This window comes from Bufo gargarizans, chromosome 7 (genome assembly GCF_014858855.1).
Source record: "Bufo gargarizans isolate SCDJY-AF-19 chromosome 7, ASM1485885v1, whole genome shotgun sequence".
NCBI lineage: Eukaryota > Metazoa > Chordata > Amphibia > Anura > Bufonidae > Bufo > Bufo gargarizans.
This window is the reverse complement of record NC_058086.1, coordinates 22,721,989-22,740,423: the sequence shown is the minus strand read 5'-3', so window position 1 is coordinate 22,740,423 and position 18,435 is coordinate 22,721,989. Positions and strand designations below refer to the sequence as shown.

The window sequence follows — 18,435 nt, the reverse complement described above, 5'->3', positions numbered from 1 at the left end:
GTCAGAGCTGGCAGGCAGCAGTTGTATGGAGCCGCGGCTTCGGCCAGGTCTGTGCGGAGAGCTTCCGATGCAGGAGAAGTGTGCCGTTAGTTAATTCAGATGTGAAGTCAGTGGAGAAGGATTTTCTCTGTGGTTCAGCGGAGCATTTTGTTAACCGCAGTGATTTTCCAGGCAAACACTACTTAGTAGTAGCTTCCCATTATTTTTAGCACCATACTACAGGAAATTGTGCCAGCAGGAAAACCCATAAGGCCCCCTGCACACGAATGTGTGCACCCCATGGTGGTGCTGCGGGCCACAATGCTACGAACACAGTCCGTGGGGCAGCCGCAGCGGATCGCAGACTCATTCACTTTAATGGGTCCGCGATCCGGCCGTTCCGCAAAAAGATAGAACAGAAGTTACGGGACGAAACTCCTCGGAAGCACTCCGTAGTGCTTCTGTAGGGTTCCATTCCGCATCTCAACTGAATGGGTTTGCATCCGTGATGCGGAATGCCCACGGAACGGCACCTGTGTATTGCGGATCCGCAAATGTGGTCCGCAATACGGCAACGGGAAGCACACGTTTGTGTGCAGGGGGCCTAACAGGGAAGGTATTGAGGCTAGCTACCGCCCGCTTGTTTAAAGGGGTTGGCCAGTATCTATTACATGTGTGCTGGGAACAGTACGTGTGCAGCTAGATATAAACCTGTTTAAACTATTCTCACTGGCATCTGATAGTTTTACTATGAATAATTCATCTTCACATGCAGGTCCGACACCTGCTTGCCAGTGCTGCACTCTGAAAGTGGCTGCTGGTGGAGGGTCCCAGCCATCAGCAGCCTCCATGCATTTACACTGCGCATGGACAGTACACTTGGGCGCCCCCCGTCCCATGCCAATTTCTTAACCTAACCTCTTTACCACAATGAAAGCGCTCATTCCCCATGGCCCTTCCACTGCCCCCCCTCTTGCCCCTACCTGGTGCTGCTCGAGGCGATCGCCTCACCTGGTCTCCTTGGTGGTGCACCCCTGAGTATACTGCCACTGTAAATGAATGGAGGCTGCTGATGGACGGGACCATTTTTGGAGCCCAGCGCCAGAGAGCAGGTGAGCGGACCTGCATGTAAACATGAATTATTCATATTAAACTATCAGATGTTGGTTCCAATAGTTTAAACATGTTTATCACTAGCCGCATGCATGTATTGTTCCCAGCACATGTGCCGCTAGTAATAGATACTGGCCAGCCCCTGCAACTCTCTCACCTGCAACTTGAAACACTGAGCCCGTACCTGTGAATAATCGGACACAGATGACCTGTCCGCTCTCCTGACCTGCCAGTTTTAATTAATACACCAGCATGAAATAGCCTTTTTGGAGCATCTTTTCTTAGAAATCTGCATTGTGCTGTTCCTTAGTTATTCCTACTGGACGTGTATACATAATTTGGCCAATCATTGCTGACTGTGTCCGACTGTAGAGGTCATACCCTACAAATGGGGAGTGGTAATGACCATTTGTCAATATATTTTACATTGCCGGGAGGAATAATAAGAGGCATGGCACAATGCAGACTTATAAAAACAGATGTTCCAGAATTATTTCATTAGGGATACAAGTATTTACTAGGATAGATGTTTCAGGACTTAGAGGCCTTAACTAAAATTCTCATGATGCCTGGTCTTCCCAGCCTAATGGAGAACAAATATATGTCATGTTCTGTTTTCCCTCCATCAGTTTTCCTTAATTGATCATTCAGTTTAGGATTTTCGAATCCTATCACAATAGACTCTGTGCTGGAGTCATACCCTTTCCTGGATATGGTGGATCATAGTAAAAGACCTAAAATTCTGGTGAGTGTTGTATATTTATTTTTTTGGGCCATTTTCATATAGTATATTTAGGGATGAGTGAATCAACTTCGGATGAAACATCCGAAGTAGATTTGCATAATACTTTGTTTAAATACTGGGGAGCGATTGCTCTGTACAGTATTTGCTCCGATGAGCCAAAGTTATTACTTCGAAGTCTTGCGAGACTTCGCATAATAACTTCATAAATTAATTTCTACTATAAAAAAACATTTCACGAACTTGTGTTTGGTTCCAAGGTACCACTTGGAACTGAACCAGAGTTCAGGAAAAACATTTTTTTATAGTAGAAATTTATTTATGAAGTTATTATACGAAGTCTCGCAAGACTTCGAAGTAATAACTTTGGCTCATCGGAGCAAATACTAATACTGTACAGAGCGCTTGCTCCCCAGTATTTAAACAAAGTATTATGCAAATCTACTTCGGATGTTTCATCCGTAGTCGATCCGTTCATCCCTAAGTATAATGATTAGGGCCCAGGGATGGAAACTTAATTGATTAGAAGCTCCCCAACATATGTCTGTCTATATAATATCTACTGTAGATGTGTTTTGGGGAAGGGATCCTCCTTATCTTAGCCCTGTGTTTATGTATTGACGCTCTTACAATGCCATTTTGTTCCCTGTGTCACTGTGACCTACTGATCGTGCCAGCTGGCGTCTCAGTCCTGTACATAATTTCAGTCTTCGTCAGGCTATCACCTTTACTTTAGCTGTGAAACCGGTTTTGTTTAATGTGCGGAAAAGTTTAAGAACTTGAATAAAATGGGATTTCTTTTCTTTTGTCATTGACAGCCATCTGCAGCCGTGAATCTTCCCAAAATAGAAGGTACACTGTTTTCTTCATTTTTATTTCCCTCCACATTAGCTGATCGTTCTTCCAGGGGTTATTCAGTGGTCTTCTGTTCAGGACCCTCATCTCTTGGCCTCGGTGGAAAGCAGTTCTAGAGAGCTAGTCAGCCAGTCCTGACCTGCATGTCACAAAATGTAATGCTTAATTTCCTCTGTGGTGGTGCCCACCACAGGAGAATACTGCTGGACACCTCTGAGAGCACTTTTCTCCTGGGCGAACAAGACATCGGCAAGAAGTCCACTTAAAGGGCATCTGTCAGCAGCTTTGTACCTATGACACTGGCTGACCTGTTACATGTGCGCTTGGCAGCTGAAGGCATCTGTGTTGGTCCCATGTTCATATGTGCCCGTTCCGCTACGAAAAATGATGTTTTAATATATGCAAAGAGCATCTAGGAGCAACGGGGGCGTTACCATTACACCTAGAGGCTCTGCTCTCTCTGCAGCTGCAGCGTCCTCCACTTTGATTGGCAGGGCCAGGCAATATAAACGTGATCATGCCTGTGTCTGTCAGTTAAAGTGGGGCGGGCTCGGCAGTTGGAGAGAGCTGAGCCTCTAGGTGTAACGGCAACACCCCTGTTGCTCCTAGATGCTAATTTGCATATATCAAAACATAATTTTTCTCAGCCATGCAGGCCCATATGTACATGGGACCAACAGCTTCAGCTGCGAAGCGCACATGCAACAGGTCGGCTAGTTTCATAGATACAAATCTGCTGACGGTGCCCTTTAATGTCTATGGTCGTCCTCTGGGCCTATGCTGTACAGGGCATCAGATCCTGTCTGGTGCAATCCGTGTTTGAAACCAGATCTACATAATACTCTTGTGTGTGCCGCTTGAGGTGAGCCCCATCTGTTAAGGCCCCTTTAAACTGGACAATGTAGCAGGCGATTGGAGGGAAGCGTTCCTTCCCAACAATTGCCTGCTCGTCAGTGAAGGAGACTTCAGCAATTACGTGCAGCGATCTCCACAGTATGGGGAGGAGTGATCACTATTGCCTTCGCTCCTCTCCATACAGAATCATTGTTTGCCGGCAGCAGAGTGTGATTAGATGGCACGATCTGCTGCTAGCATACAATTTTGGTGTCCGCATAAATTATCATATTACCCGTTTCGCTTGTTCATCGGATAATCGGCGGCACCTTTACATGGGCAGATAACTAGCATTCTTACAAACGCTTGTTAGTGATTATCTGGCCCGTTCTTGGTCGGTGTAAAGGGGCCTTTAGTTGCTGCCCTTTAATTGACTTTGCTAAAAGCCCTATTACACCGACAGATTGTTAACATGATCGCTAATGAGCGTTCCGACGAACACTTGTTAGTGAGCATCTGGCAGTGTAAGGCTATACGAGTGTATTACTGTAGTGCAGCGGTGGAATGAGGCGCACGGCGTCATAGCAACCAATGACACCGTGCGCTCCTGCTCTGAACAGGAATCCAGCCCGGCATACCACGGACCACTCTTGGCCGTGGAACACTGCCGTGTGCATTCGGCCTAATACTGCTGCCGATTACTCGTTCATCAGGTAATCTGGATCTTTGAACCCCTTAGTGACAAGCCTGTTTGGGCCTTACTGACCAAGCGTTTTTCTTCTTTTTTTTTTTTTTTTTTTTTTTTTTTTTTTTTTCCTTCATTGTTTTGTTCCAAGAGCTATAACTTTTTTTTTTTATTATACTGTCTATATCACTCCATTTTGGGGTACATATAACGTTATGATTAACTTTTAATAACTCTTTCTGGGATGGAGATGAGGAAAAAAAGCAATACTGCCACTGCATTTTTACATTAAATTTTACGGCGTTCATTGGTATAAATAACATAATATCTTTATTCTCTGGGTCATTACAATTAGTGAAATATATATATATATATTAGTCCTTCTAAAAAAAAAATTGTTCATTATAAGTTCATTATTTTCTGTAATGTACTGATAAACATTAGACTTTCATATATTTTAGATTCATTACACACAACTGAAGTAGTTCAAGCCTTTTATTGTTTTAATATTGATGATTTTGGCATACAGCTCATGAAAACCCAAAATTCCTATCTCAAAAAATTAGCATATTTCATCCGACCAATAAAAGAAAAGTGTTTTTAATACAAAAAAAGTCAACCTTCGAATAATTATGTTCAGTTCTGCACTCAATACTTGGTCCGGAATCCTTTTGCAAAAATGACGGCTTCAATGCGGCGTGGCATGGAGGCAATCAGCCTGTGGCACTGCTGAGGTGTTATGGAGGCCCAGGATGCTTCCATAGCGGCCTTAAGCTCATCCAGAGTGTTGGGTCTTGCGTCTCTCAACTTTATCTTCCCAATATCCCACAGATTCTCTATGGGGTTCAGGTCAGGAGAGTTGGCAGGCCAATTGAGCACAGTAATACCATGGTCCGTAAACCATTTACCAGTGGTTTTGGCACTGTGAGCAGGTGCCAGGTCGTGCTGAAAAATGAAATCTTCATCTCCATAAAGCTTTTCAGCAGATGGAAGCATGAAGTGCTCCAAAATCTCCTGCTAGCTAGCTGCATTGACCCTGCCCTTGATAAAACACAGTGGACCAACACCAGCAGCTGACATGGCACCCCAGACCATCACTGACTGTGGGTACTTGACACTGGACTTCAGGCATTTTGGCATTTCCCTCTCCCCAGTCTTCCTCCAGACTCTGGCACCTTGATTTCCGAATGACATGCAACAGTCCAGTGCTGCTTCTCTGTAGCCCAGGTCAGGCGCTTCTGCCGCTGTTTCTGGTTCAAAAGTGGCTTGACCTGGGGAATGCGGCACCTGTAGCCCATTTCCTGCACACGCCTGTACACGGTGGCTCTGGATGTTTCTACTCCAGACTCAGTCCACTGCTTCCGCAGGTCCCCCAAGGTCTGGAATCGGTCCTTCTCCACAATCTTCCTCAGGGTCCGGTCACCTCTTCTCGTTGTGCAGCGTTTTCTGCCACACTTTTTCCTTCCCACAGACTTCCCACTGAGGTGCCTTGATACAGCACTCTGGGAACAGCCTATTCGTTCAGACATTTCTTTCTGTGTCTTACCCTCTTGCTTGAGGGTGTCAATGATGGCCTTCTGGACAGCAGTCAGGTCGGCAGTCTTACCCATGATTGCGGTTTTGAGTAATGAACCAGGCTGGGAGTTTGTAAAAGCCTCAGGAATCTTTTGCAGGTGTTTAGAGTTAATTAGTTGATTCAGATGATTAGGTTAATAGCTCGTTTAGAGAACCTTTTCATGATATGCTAATTTTTTTAGATAGGAATTTTGGGTTTTCATGAGCTGTATGCCAAAATCATCAATATTAAAACAATAAAAGGCTTGAACTACTTCAGTTGGTGTGTAATGAATCTAAAATATATGAAAGTCTAATGTTTATCAGTACATTACAGAAAATAATGAACTTTATCACAATATGCTAATTTTTTTAGAAGTTTGTGTGTGTGTATATATATATATATACATACAAGTGAACCTTTATTCACCCAGGTGCAACGTTTCGGCTCTGCTCTTGAGCCTTTTTCAAGTATGTATGTGTATATACAGACGTGGACAAAATTGTTGGTACCCTTTGGTCAATGAAAGAAAAAGTCACAATGGTCACAGAAATAACTTTAATCTGACAAAAGTAATAATAAATTAAAATTCTATAAATGTTAACCAATGAAAGTCAGACATTGTTTTTCAACCATGCTTCAACAGAATTATGTAAAAAAATAAACTCATGAAACAGGCATGGACAAAAATGATGGTACCCCTAGAAAACACAGAACATAATGTGACCAAAGGGACATGTTAATTCAAGGTGTGTCCACTAATTAGCATCACAGGTGTCTACAACCTTGTAATCAGCCATTGGGCCTATATATATGGCTCCAGGTAATCACTGTGTTGTTTGGTGATATGGTGTGTACCACACTCGACATGGACCAGAGGAAGCAAAGGAAAGAGCTGTCTCAAGAGATCAGAAAGAAAATTATAGACAAGCATGTTAAAGGTAAAGGCTATAAGACCATCTCCAAGCAACTAGATGTTCCTGTGAGTACAGTTGCACATATTATTCATAAGTTTAAGATCCATGGGACTGTAGCCAACCTCCCTGGACGTGGCCGCAGGAGGAAAATTGATGACAAATCTAAGAGACGGATAATCCGAATGGTAACAAAAGAGCCTAGAAAGACTTCTAAAGAGATTCAAGGTGAACTTCATGCTCAAGGAACATCAGTGTCAGATCGCACCATCCGTCGTTGTTTGAGCCAAAGTGGACTACATGGGAGACGACCAAGGAGGACACCATTGTTGAAAACGAATCATAAAAAAGCAAGACTGGAATATGCCAAACTACATGTTGACAAGCCACAAAGCTTCTGGGAGAATGTCCTGTGGACAGATGAGACAAAAATCGAAGTTTTTGCCAAGGCACATCAGCTGTATGTTCACAGACGAAAAAATGAAGCATATCAAGAAAAGAACACTGTCCCTACTGTGAAACATGGAGGAGGCTCTGTTATGTTCTGGGGCTGCTTTGCTGCGTCTGGCACAGGGTGTCTTGAATCTGTGCAGGGTACAATGAAATCTCAAGACTATCAAGGAATTCTAGAGAGAAATGTACTAGCCAGTGTCAGAAAGCTTGGTCTCAGTCGCAGGTCATGGGTCTTGCAACAGGACAATGACCCAAAACACACCGCTAAAAACACCCAAGAATGGCTAAGAGGAAAAAATTGGACTATTCTAAAGTGGCCTTCTATGAGCCCTGACCTCAATCCTATTGAGCATCTTTGGAAGGAGCTGAAACATGCAGTCTGGAAAAGGCACCCTTCAAACCGGACACAACTGGAGCAGTTTGCTCATGAGGAGTGGGCCAAAATACCTGCTGAGAGGTGCAGATGTCTCATTGACAGTTACAGGAAGCGTTTGATTGCAGTGATTGCCTCAAAAGGTTGCGCAACAAAATATTAAGTTAGGGGTACCATCATTTTTGTCCATGCCTGTTTCATGAGTTTATTTTTTTACATAATTCTGTTGAAGCATGGTTGAAAAACAATGTCTGACTTTCATTGGTTAACATTTATAGAATTTTAATTTATTATTACTTTTGTCAGATTAAAGTTATTTCTGTGACCATTGTGACTTTTTCTTTCATTGACCAAAGGGTACCAACAATTTTGTCCACGTCTGTGTATATATATATATATATATATATATATATATATATATATATATATATATATATATATATATATATATATATATATTTTTTTGCAATAAACCCTTTTTAAGAATAAATATTTTTGCATTGCCACTCCCCAGGACCCATAACTTTTTTTTTTTTTTTTTTTTTGAGTTGTGAGGTCTTGATTTTTTTTGTGGGACGTATTTTTTTTGTTGGTATAGTTTGAGTAAATGCCGCTTTTTGATCGCTTGTTAAGTTTTTTTTTTTTTTTTTTTTTTTTTTTTTCATGGAAACTAAGAATAAATTTGTAATTATGTACGGCGTTCACCGTAGTGGATAATTTATGTAGTTCGGGTCGTTAAGGACGCGGCAATACCAAACATATGGGGGAGAATTTTTATTTATTTTTTTGATTTTTTTTTTTTTTCCATTGAAAAGCGTATTTTCAATGGGGAAAAAAACGTTTATTTTATTTTTATGGAATTTTATAAATGTTTCTTTTTTTACCACTTAATAGTCCCACAAGGGGACTATAACAGACAATATTTTGATTGCTTTTAAAATGCAATGCATTATCCCTCTATAGTGCATTGCATTTTAATGGCAATGCTACTCTAACATTGACCAGCAGGCTGCGCCATAGAGGCGCAGCCTGCTGGAAATTACTACAGACGGGACCCGAGCCCACAACAGATGCCAGGCAGCCTTTAAACACATCAGCACCCCATCGATTGCATTTGCGGGGTGCCTATGATGTGAGAGCTGGGTCCCCGCTGCACGCGGGGCCCGTGCAGGGCTTAGACTGGAACGCCGTAAAGAAACGGTGGCCCAGCCTAAGGCCCCTTAGTGACGGACGTAAAAACACCTATGGGTGGTCACTAAGGGGTTAACATGTTACAAAAACCTGGTTTGCCGGCGACAGATCAAGCCATGTAATAGGCGCTCTGCTACCTGCAAACAATGAGACGGTATAGGAACAAGCAATGTTAGCGATCACTCATCCCTATACTGAGGAGGAGACTGCTGCATGTAATAGCAGATGTCTCCTCCTCTAGTGAGCAGACTATTGCCGGAAGGGAACGCTTCCCTCCCGACAATCGTCTACCCGTGTAATAGGGCCTTAAGACAACAATGGGGGAAAAAAAGGAGGGGGACTCCCAGACTCCCTTCCATTTGTTTTTTTAACATAACATTTTTTTTTTCATGTGCAATCACAAACTTTTATACTCTTTCCACCTTCAGGCTTTCTTTTGTAGACCACCTTTTTATTCATAAATCCTTCTTGTAATAAACTGTCTTCTACTTTTAGCTGTGATCCTCTTTGGAGAACCTGTTCGATGGGAAACCAACCTTCAGATCATCATGGATGTTCTGCTGACTGACGGTCACCCTGCGAATCCCCATCAGCCTGCCAATTATCCACATATCCCAATTCTGGCCTGTAACATGGACCTGATGTGGATGGCTGAGGCCCACTCGCCCAGGTAAGTGCTGTGCAATCGCTTGTTAGGAATATTGCATCCAAGGTGTCAATTTAAAAAGGGTTCCTTCGTCCACACCTCCCCCACTTTTTTTTTCTCTAGTTATGATGTAAATAACCTGACTCATATGGTGTTAAGATTTTGGAACTTTCTAATATAGCGGGGCAAATTTACTACTCCTATAGATGGCTTACTACTTAGACAAGTAGTCTGGCTGCGCCGAATTTATCACAGTGCACAGCTAGAGACTTTGGGAGAGATTTACCATTCGGATTGCACAAGAAAAAAGGCGTTAAACTTCCAAACGTCTGTTCGTGACCTTTTTATAGGAGACTTTAAAAAATGGTCTCAATTGGCTTTTTTACGCCATCCTCTCCACATTTCCAAGAGGGTGTGACCCACCACCGCCACAAGAAATGTATCTTAATTGACACCAGATTTCTGTTTAGTCGCACAGACTGCCGGAGGACGCTCCAAATTTATGACGAGGCCTCTAGCAGCAGAAGGGTTATCAAGACATTCACCGTTGATTGTGATTGAGAGAGTTGTGAACATGCAGTGCTGTTTACTCCCTGCTTGTGTTCTACCACCCATTGGGGGTTGCAGGACCTCAAAAAATTGGGGGCCCCCACTTATTGGACAGTTATGGAATATTAAGTCAGTTTGCAATTAATGTCGTTGTTGCAAACTGCGCAGACCTGCGCAGACTGACTCTAACCAATCAGTGCTGCCATGTTCAGACTGTGCAGGTACACCCCCCCCCCCCCCCCCATCTGGTTACCTCCCCTCTGTACCCTTACTGCAGACTGCTAGCAATTCATTCATAACTTCTAGTACAAATAATAAAGGAATGGCACAACATACAGACATAAGAATAGATGCTCCAGAATAGTTATTACATGGGGAATGCATGAAGCTATTAAACCAGGAATGTCCGGAGTGGTGACAGGTCCTTATTAACATACCAGTAAAAATGAAGACTTTGTATCAGTGGAGTGTTTTTTATAGAGGAACTAAGTGATGCCGATACAAAGTCTTCCTTTTCATTGATATTTAGTAACTTTTTGTAAGGTGGGGGAAGGGGGGTTGGATTTCCATTCAGGGCTGAGCTCTTCCCTCTTGTGTTAAAGGGGACTTGTCCGCACTCTGTCTTAGAATATCCCTGTTTTCTCTTGTTCTGGAGCATCTTTTCTAATACCTCTCGGTTGTTCCGTTTCTCCTAGTAATGTATTAATAAATTGATAACTGGGTGTTACCAGTAGGGGGTGTACCCCTGCACAGTCTGACATTGTCCAGTCAGCGCTGCCAGTATCGGGCTGTGTAGGGACGCACTCCTTTGACAAGGGGTATGGGTAACAATGGTGGCAATTTCTTAGTTAACAGAGAAACGGCAGTATACAGAGCTATGAGAAGGGCTGCTTCAGAGTTCCGCCACGAGGACGCATAGATTTACTAAAACGGACATGGCAGGGAGGTGACGGGTGCTCTGTTGACTATGAACATAAAAAATGTACTCTGCAACCTATGCCGATCGGTCACTATTCTGTTCATTTTCTCCAGCTTTTATTTTGATGCTGACTTTCCACACGGTTTCTTGCAGGTTCGGCCATGGCATCTTCATGGTTTGTTTAGAGAACATCTATAAGAAGATTACAGGGAAGGAGCTGAAATACGAAGCCTTGATGGGAAAACCCAGTGAGGTGACCTATCACTATGCAGAATACCTCATCCGGACCAAAGCAGCGGAGATGCAGTGGAAGAACCCCGTCCAAACGCTTTATGCAATAGGGTAATTGACTATTGAAATGGTATCGTGCCTCAGAACATCACCGTTTAGTCTATACCATGGGTGGGCAAATAGTCAATCGCCATTTACCGGTCTGTCACCGTGACCAGTAGATCGTGATAACTGACCGCTTTACTAGTCGTGATTTCTTATAGCCGCCACTGCTTTCTGCAAGATGCCACTGGCCTTTTTATGGGGACCTGGAGTGAATGGAGCTGCAGGAGATTTGTACTAGAAGGACAACCATTCATGTTCCCCAGTTCATTGGAGCGGCGGTCGATGCCAGACATGGCAAAGTGCTGTCCTTGGCAGAAGTCCCATGGGCTTTGAATAGTGTGGGGATGTGCATGCTTTCAAACAGGATCGCCATTGTAATGAATGGTGAGGTCCCAGCAGTCAGAACCCCATCAGTTAGATGCTTGGGAGGTTGTGGGGTCACCTTAGTGGGGGCTTGCTTGGTACACTGTTGCGGTGGGCACAGTGTGTGTGTTTTTTTTTTTATTTTTTTTACTTGTGACACGATGAATTGTTTTGAGAACAGCCTATAATTTCCCTGTTTTCCACCCCGCAGGGACAATTTAATGACTGATATTTATGGTGGTAACCTCTACAACCGCTACCTTCAGAATAGGAACTCCAGAAAAGGCTCCAAGGCATTGGTGCAAGCTGGCTCTGGAGCGCGAGTAACCACGGTGTCTCAGGAGGAGGAAGCGGCGTGGGAAAGTGAGCTCTCCTATCCCAGCGCGACTCAGTGCAAGTCCGTTCTCGTGTGCACTGGGATCTACAATCCTCATGCCGAAGTGCCTGCCGACCCTTCACAGTCTGTTACTGAAACCGTATTTCACGGCCATCGGGATTTCAGGATCGATCCAGCCTTGATTGAACCTGGGCACATTGTTCCTGATGTGAATGCCGCCGTCGACCTGATCTTCCAACTAGAAACCTTTGTGCCAAACAGTGATAAGAGGACTTTATAAAGATTTCTATATAGTTTTAAATAGATATATATACACTTACTATCAGGATATAACCCAGTTAACCTCAAAGTTCTGATGTTTGTCATTGTTGCTGCACTTTACCATTTCTCTGACTCTCGACTCTCGTACTTTTAAATCTATTATCCCTAAATCTTTTTAAAATAATATATAGACACATTTTAAGTATTTATATTGTTTTATGTAATAGGAATATTGCACAAAACAAGCAAATTACCAGGTAGCTACATGAAAAACAAAAGTGACCCCTTCATTTGTGTCATGTAAATGATTAGTGTTGTTTTATCTCCTATATACTCTGACTTAGGGCTGGTTACATGGAAGAAATATCCGCTTGGCTCGTTGGCTGTGCTGGTTGTTCCTGGCATGTATTGCCTGCCCGTGTGTGTATCTCTGCTTTGGAGGTACCTGGGGTAAAATTTTGGAATTGTATCCTGTCTCTCCCTAAATCCCTGCTTCTGTAAGGAGGGCAGATTAGGAATATGACTTACAACATCTTGCTGTAAATTTTCACCCCTTTTTATTCGGTTACCAATGGGGAATTTCAGAAAATAGAATTCTGTAATACGGTGTAGGTATATATGCCAAAGGTGGTTTATTGTTTTATTGCCCTTATACATCGAACAAATAAATGGAGCAACATTGTAGTCTTGATTTGAAATACTGTACGATGGAGTATACAGCTTCTATGCGGAACTGTGTCTCTCCTTTTATCGACTACACTCTTTGCTGGAGTCTGAATCCTGCATGTCCTTTTACACAGGGCAATTATCAGGAACGAACCAAGCGTTCTTGATAATTGCCTAATTGCCAGTGGGGATGAAGCTGTGTTTTCATGCAGCAGTCATCTCTCCGTGATTGCTTGATCCCATCCAGAGGAGATGACTCAAGGCTTCTGGGCAGCAGATCCCTGTTTGCACAGGGCAATCTGCTGTCCAGGAGCCGTGATTTTTGGGAGCCAGAGAAAATATAGAACATGTCCTATTCTTGTCTGTTTTGCAGACGAGAACAGGCATTTCTATCAAATATCTGATCACCCAAGAATTTACTCATTCATCAGGTGATTGGAGGCACCTTCAGGGGCCATTCACAGGCAGTTGCGACCGGGTCTGGCACTACAGGGGGCTCGGCCACCCCCCCCCCTGTCCCCTGCAGTCAGTGTTCCCTCTAAGCTGCGCAGGTGGGCGGCCAGCAAATATTGTGGCCCTGCTCACAATTTTATGATCCCCGCTCAGCCACATTGTGCCACTCAAGCTTCTGGCAGTCAGTGCAGTGTCAGAAACGTGGCATGCAGACTCGTGGCCGCGCCGGCAGCTTGAGCTTAACTTCTCTCCCTCCGTCATGCGCCTCCTGCCCCGTCTGCCGGCTCCTCCCACTTTATGAATGAAGCCGGAAGGAGGCGCATGACGGAGGGAGAGATGTTAAGCTCAAGCTGCCGGCGCGGCGGCGAGTTTGCATGCCACCCTAGTTAGTAAGTACAGCAGAGCTTGGGCTACTTTTAAAAAGATTAAGCTTTACATAAATATACTTTACAGCTGTGTGCGGGGCCGGAGTATTAGAGTAGAGCCACTGCACCGGCGCCGCCTCTAGGGTCCCCGCCTCCTCCCTCCCCACTGATACATTACTAGACGGCACTTATGGGGGATCTGTGGATGACACATATATAGCATAATATGCTATATGTGTCATCCACAGATATCCCATAACTGTGTCCTCCACAGATGGCAGTACAGCAGGATTGCCATCCAAAATTGGCCTGTCCCGCACAAAGTGGTACTGTTGGGAGGCATGTTGGGTGAATGGTAGGGGAGTGGTGGAGGCATGGATTGTGTGTACGCCACTGTTCACAGGACCTTATCTATTTTGCAGTCCGTGGCTGGTATCGGTCCTTTGCAGATCCGCCATTTGCAGGCCACAAAATGGATACGGTTGTGTGAATGCCCCTTTAAGGTGCCACTCATCACCTGATGAATGAGAAAACTCTCGGGTGATCAGATATTTGGTAGAAATTCCTGTTCTTGTCTGCAAAATTGAAATATACTGGTTTGCATTTTTTGCTAAAAATACGGTCCTGTGAATGCCCCCCCCCCCCCCCCTTACATAGGCCATTATTATCCTAGAATTCTCCTCTCGATAATTGCCCCATCAGAGGTCCATATAAAAGATCTTAACTCGCCCCTACCGCCTGCTATTTGGCAGATGGAATGAAGTATTGTATGGCTGCATCATCAGACTACATGGAGATTCATAAACCTGCCTATGAGCGGTCTACACAAGACCTGTATGATTCTGTAATGGACTATTTGCAAGTTGCTTCATTTTTAGTGTTGGATGCATTGGTAAAGTAGCAAAAAAGGCACAAGGCAGACATACCCTCAGGAGCGCTAGGAACAACGTAGCACATGGACTCGCCGCTTACTTGTACAAATATTTCAAGCCTATATACTCTGCATAGTAAGTATGCCAGGCGGGATAGTCCGACACGCAACTGAGGCCTAAGGATGTTTTATGCACAAACACCAGTTGCCTACAAATACTACAGTCCATAGTCACCTGTGTAGAATAAACCAAGGTGCTGAATGTTTTTACGGTTTAGAAACGGCTGCTTCTGCTTGACAGCAGAATTTTAGGACTTGTCTTTGCAGCTAATGTTTCAGTGCAATATATAAAAGATCTGTTTTTCTAGGGCATTTCCACTATTTTTAAATGGGGCATTTTAAAGGATACTGAAACTCTTGTAATTTTTCTACGGTATTTTAACAGCGTAATGGGCGACACGTGCCCCAGGTTGTGACTTGAATTTGTTTTGTTGCCAGCCTTTGTTTTCTGCATGGATTTTGCATCTTATTCTTAATTTATGAGCCTGTTACACATTATTCTTTCCATACGGTTGTAATAAAATGGTCTGTCTGACAACACAATTAGTATGTGTATTTTATTTTGTGTCCCAAGCCTGGAGACAGATCCTCTGTCAGGGCTGTGCAGTACTTAACACTGTAATTATCCATTGTGCAATCACGGTAGATCACCCTGCTTTATTGGGGGGGGGGACTATCCAAAATTGCAGGTAAATGAACGTGGATTTAGAACAGTCATTTTCATGTATTCCCCTGTTAATATTACCATCAATGTAATACAATTGTACAGTGCTATAATTGTGGTGTGTAATAAAACTCAGACGGCTAAAGCTACATGATAGAAACCCGCTGTTGAATAAATGGCCAATTTTTTTATCCTATGATATTGTTGGCTGTCAGCATTATAAACTTATCATGCATAAAAATCATCAGATTTTTGCGGCTCAGATGCGGACCCAATCACTTCAATAGGGCCACAAAAGATGCGGACCGCACTCAGTGTGCTGTCCGCATCTGTTGCTCCGTTCCGTGGCCCCGCAAAAAAAAAAAATATAACCTGTCCTATTCTTGTCCGCGCTTTGCGGGCAAGAATAGGCAGTTATATTAAAGGCTGTCCATGCCGTTCCGCAAATTGCGCCATCCGTGTTTTGCGGACCGCAAAACACACCACTGTCATGTGCATGTAGCCTATGTCATACAAACATTTAAAAGGATTGTCTTGGGGTGTTCCTCACCATATATGTACTGTACAGACATATGGATGCCATAAAGGGTTTCCTTTACTCAAGACCAGTGTTCCTCAACTCCAGTCCTCGGGGCCCACCTACGGGTCATGTTTTTAGGATTTCCTTATTATTGAGCAGGTGAGCTATTCTCAAATCCTGACTGGTAGGTGGGCCCCGAGGACTGGAGTTGGGGAACTTTGCTCAAGACCACCCCTCTCCCCATAGGTCTGGCGGCCCATGCCTTCCCCGTCTCAGTTACACTTGGTGCACCCCAGCCTTGCAATGCAAGTTTTGGGTACTGGAGCAGAGTCTAATTGTCTGTGGCATCAGGATGCTGCTTCATCAAAAGGGTTTTACGAGATTTTCTTCCTGATGGCATATCCTCAGGATACGTCATCAGTATCTGGTCTGACACCCAGAACCCCCACCAATCAGCTGTTTAAGAAGGCACCAGCGCTCTGCGCTTCTAGGTAGAAATGGTCTAATTTTTTTTTTTCTATTATTTAGCTATCACGTATACTGCTATGCTGGAAAGTGAAGTCCGAATATGTGAGATAATGTTATATTTTCTTGCTGTATTAGATGGTTTCATCTTAGACAGTTTGTCCTTGTTAGGGGTTGGGGATTTGGGGAGAAGGGAAATTTTTGGTGCCCGCTTCAAGCCCACGGGTATATACAACAAAATCAATCATCTACCCCCCAATGGCTAACCCGTTGAAAATGGTATCCTGGAATATAAAAGGGTTGAGATCCCCGGGTAAACGCATGATGATTTTAAGACGTCTTAAAAGATTAGGGGCAGATATAGCTTTATTACAGGAGACACATTTGACATCTCAGGATTTCCACCGCATGAAAAAGCTGTGGGTAGGGGAAGTTTCTGGTTCAGAGGCAATGGGGAAGAAAGCAGGAGTCCTCACCTTGCTGAAGAGGGGCCTGCCATATAAGGTACTAATGCATGACCAGGATGACAGGGGTCGAATATCTCATCTCCATCTTACCTCGGTGAAGGGGGACTTAAAGTATAATCTTTTTTTTTTTTGGGAGTATTGGATTGTGGTGATTAATACGGTATCTCCTTGGTGGCCCTATTTCAACCTTCCACTGTGTATTCAATTACCCCTTAATTCCACAGTTTTGTTCCCTGTACTGCCTACTTTTACCTGTGCTTAAAATCAGGTTGCTATGCAGGGTCCCTCTGTGTTGGAGGACGCAGAAGCACAGCGTGCAAGGTCATATTCCTGACAGCCAGGGACTGTAGGTAAATGATTAAAGCCAGGTCCTCCCCAGCAGCTGATAACAGTGCCTGGGCTGTGTGCACTTCTCCCTGTCCCTGCACTTGGCAGACGCTCCCTCACTCAGCAGAGTTGGAGCAGCGCAGACCAGGGAAGGGAGATCTGCCATCTGCTCAGTGTATAAATGAAAGCAACATGTGGTAAGAGGACCCCTTTGTGCTGCAGGAGATTAACCCTTTAGGGGGGAGGGCTCTGGTTACTGACACTTTTGGGGGGCTATTGTTACTGGCTAGTGAGGGCAGGCGGGATTAGCCTCAGGGTGAGGGCAGTGGCGGCCATCTGAACTGAATAGTGAGATTGCAGTTTTATGCAGACTGGTTGCTAAGGGCTGAATCTTATTAAATATGGGGTAAGTCGGTCTAATAGTAACTGATTCTGGAATATCATTCTATTAGTAACTACATATATGAAAATTGAGGTCAGTTATCCTTTAAGTGTTTACAATGTATTTGGGCCGAATGAAACTGATGCCTTGAGGCAACGTATAACTAGGGATCCTGTGGCGCTACAAATAGTGGGGGGGAGATATGAACACTGTTAGTCAAGTGGAGGAAAGAAAGAGGGAACCAAACCCACCAGGCAAGAACCTAAACCTAGCGCGACTATTAATGGATGCTAACCTTGTAGATATTTGGCGTCTGATTCATCCCAGGGGAAAAGTCATGGCATATATGTATAACAAAAAGCGTACAACCAAAGTAAAACTCACATAATTGAGCGATGAGTTGAGGTTACCATATTCAACCTTTCAAAGTAATCCTGACACAATGGCATCAAGCAGAATTATGACACATGGCTTCCCCACTGGGAACAGCTGATGCAATCTAAATGGGAGGCCCACATGTTTAAATTTGGGAATAAGGCTGGCTAGATTGGCTGCAGGGCAAAGAGGTCAGACACATATCCATGGTCTCTTAGATAGCACAGGCAGAACTTGTACGCACCCCAAGGAGATAAATGGGATTCTACAGGACTTTTATACCAAACTATACGGCACTTCGAGTTGCCAGACTAGAGGAGTCCAGGAGTGGTTGGGAGATCCATTCTCAATTCCTACTGAGGAAGTCCTGCATACGGTCAAAAACCTCACTATGAGGAAAGTGCCGGGCCCGGATGGGTTCACAGGGGAGTTTTACCGTATTCTAGCACAAGACATAGCCCCTATTCTCTCATGCATTTTCACTAGTTATATGCAAGGGAAGAGTATCCCTACATATATGAACACAGCCCATATCATGGTATTACCAAAGCCAGGCAAGGACCCCACTTTAGCCTCCTTATATCGTCCGATATCACTAATAAGTGTTGACCTGAAAATAGCATCCAAGATCCTGGCAGACAGATTGGCAGCTGTTTTGCCTAAACTAATCTCCCCCAGCCAGGTGGTGTTTGTTCAGGGCAGAGCGGGGGTTACC

The 18,435-nt window shown here is 44.0% G+C and overlaps 1 protein-coding gene across 1 annotated transcript in view; it reads left to right on the top strand.

The window, feature by feature from the left end:
- The window catches only part of LOC122943247 (haloacid dehalogenase-like hydrolase domain-containing 5), a 32,984-nt gene extending 17,516 nt beyond the window's left edge, over positions 1-15,468 (top strand). Inside the window, exons 4-8 of the mRNA XM_044300833.1 lie at positions 1,744-1,837; positions 2,653-2,686; positions 9,190-9,364; positions 10,962-11,150; positions 11,719-15,468. Of these exons, the coding sequence (XP_044156768.1) occupies positions 1,744-1,837; positions 2,653-2,686; positions 9,190-9,364; positions 10,962-11,150; positions 11,719-12,124 (898 nt within the window). The 3' untranslated portion in view covers positions 12,125-15,468. The remainder of the gene's footprint in view (positions 1-1,743; positions 1,838-2,652; positions 2,687-9,189; positions 9,365-10,961; positions 11,151-11,718) is intronic.
- The last annotated feature ends 2,967 nt before the right edge of the window (positions 15,469-18,435 follow it).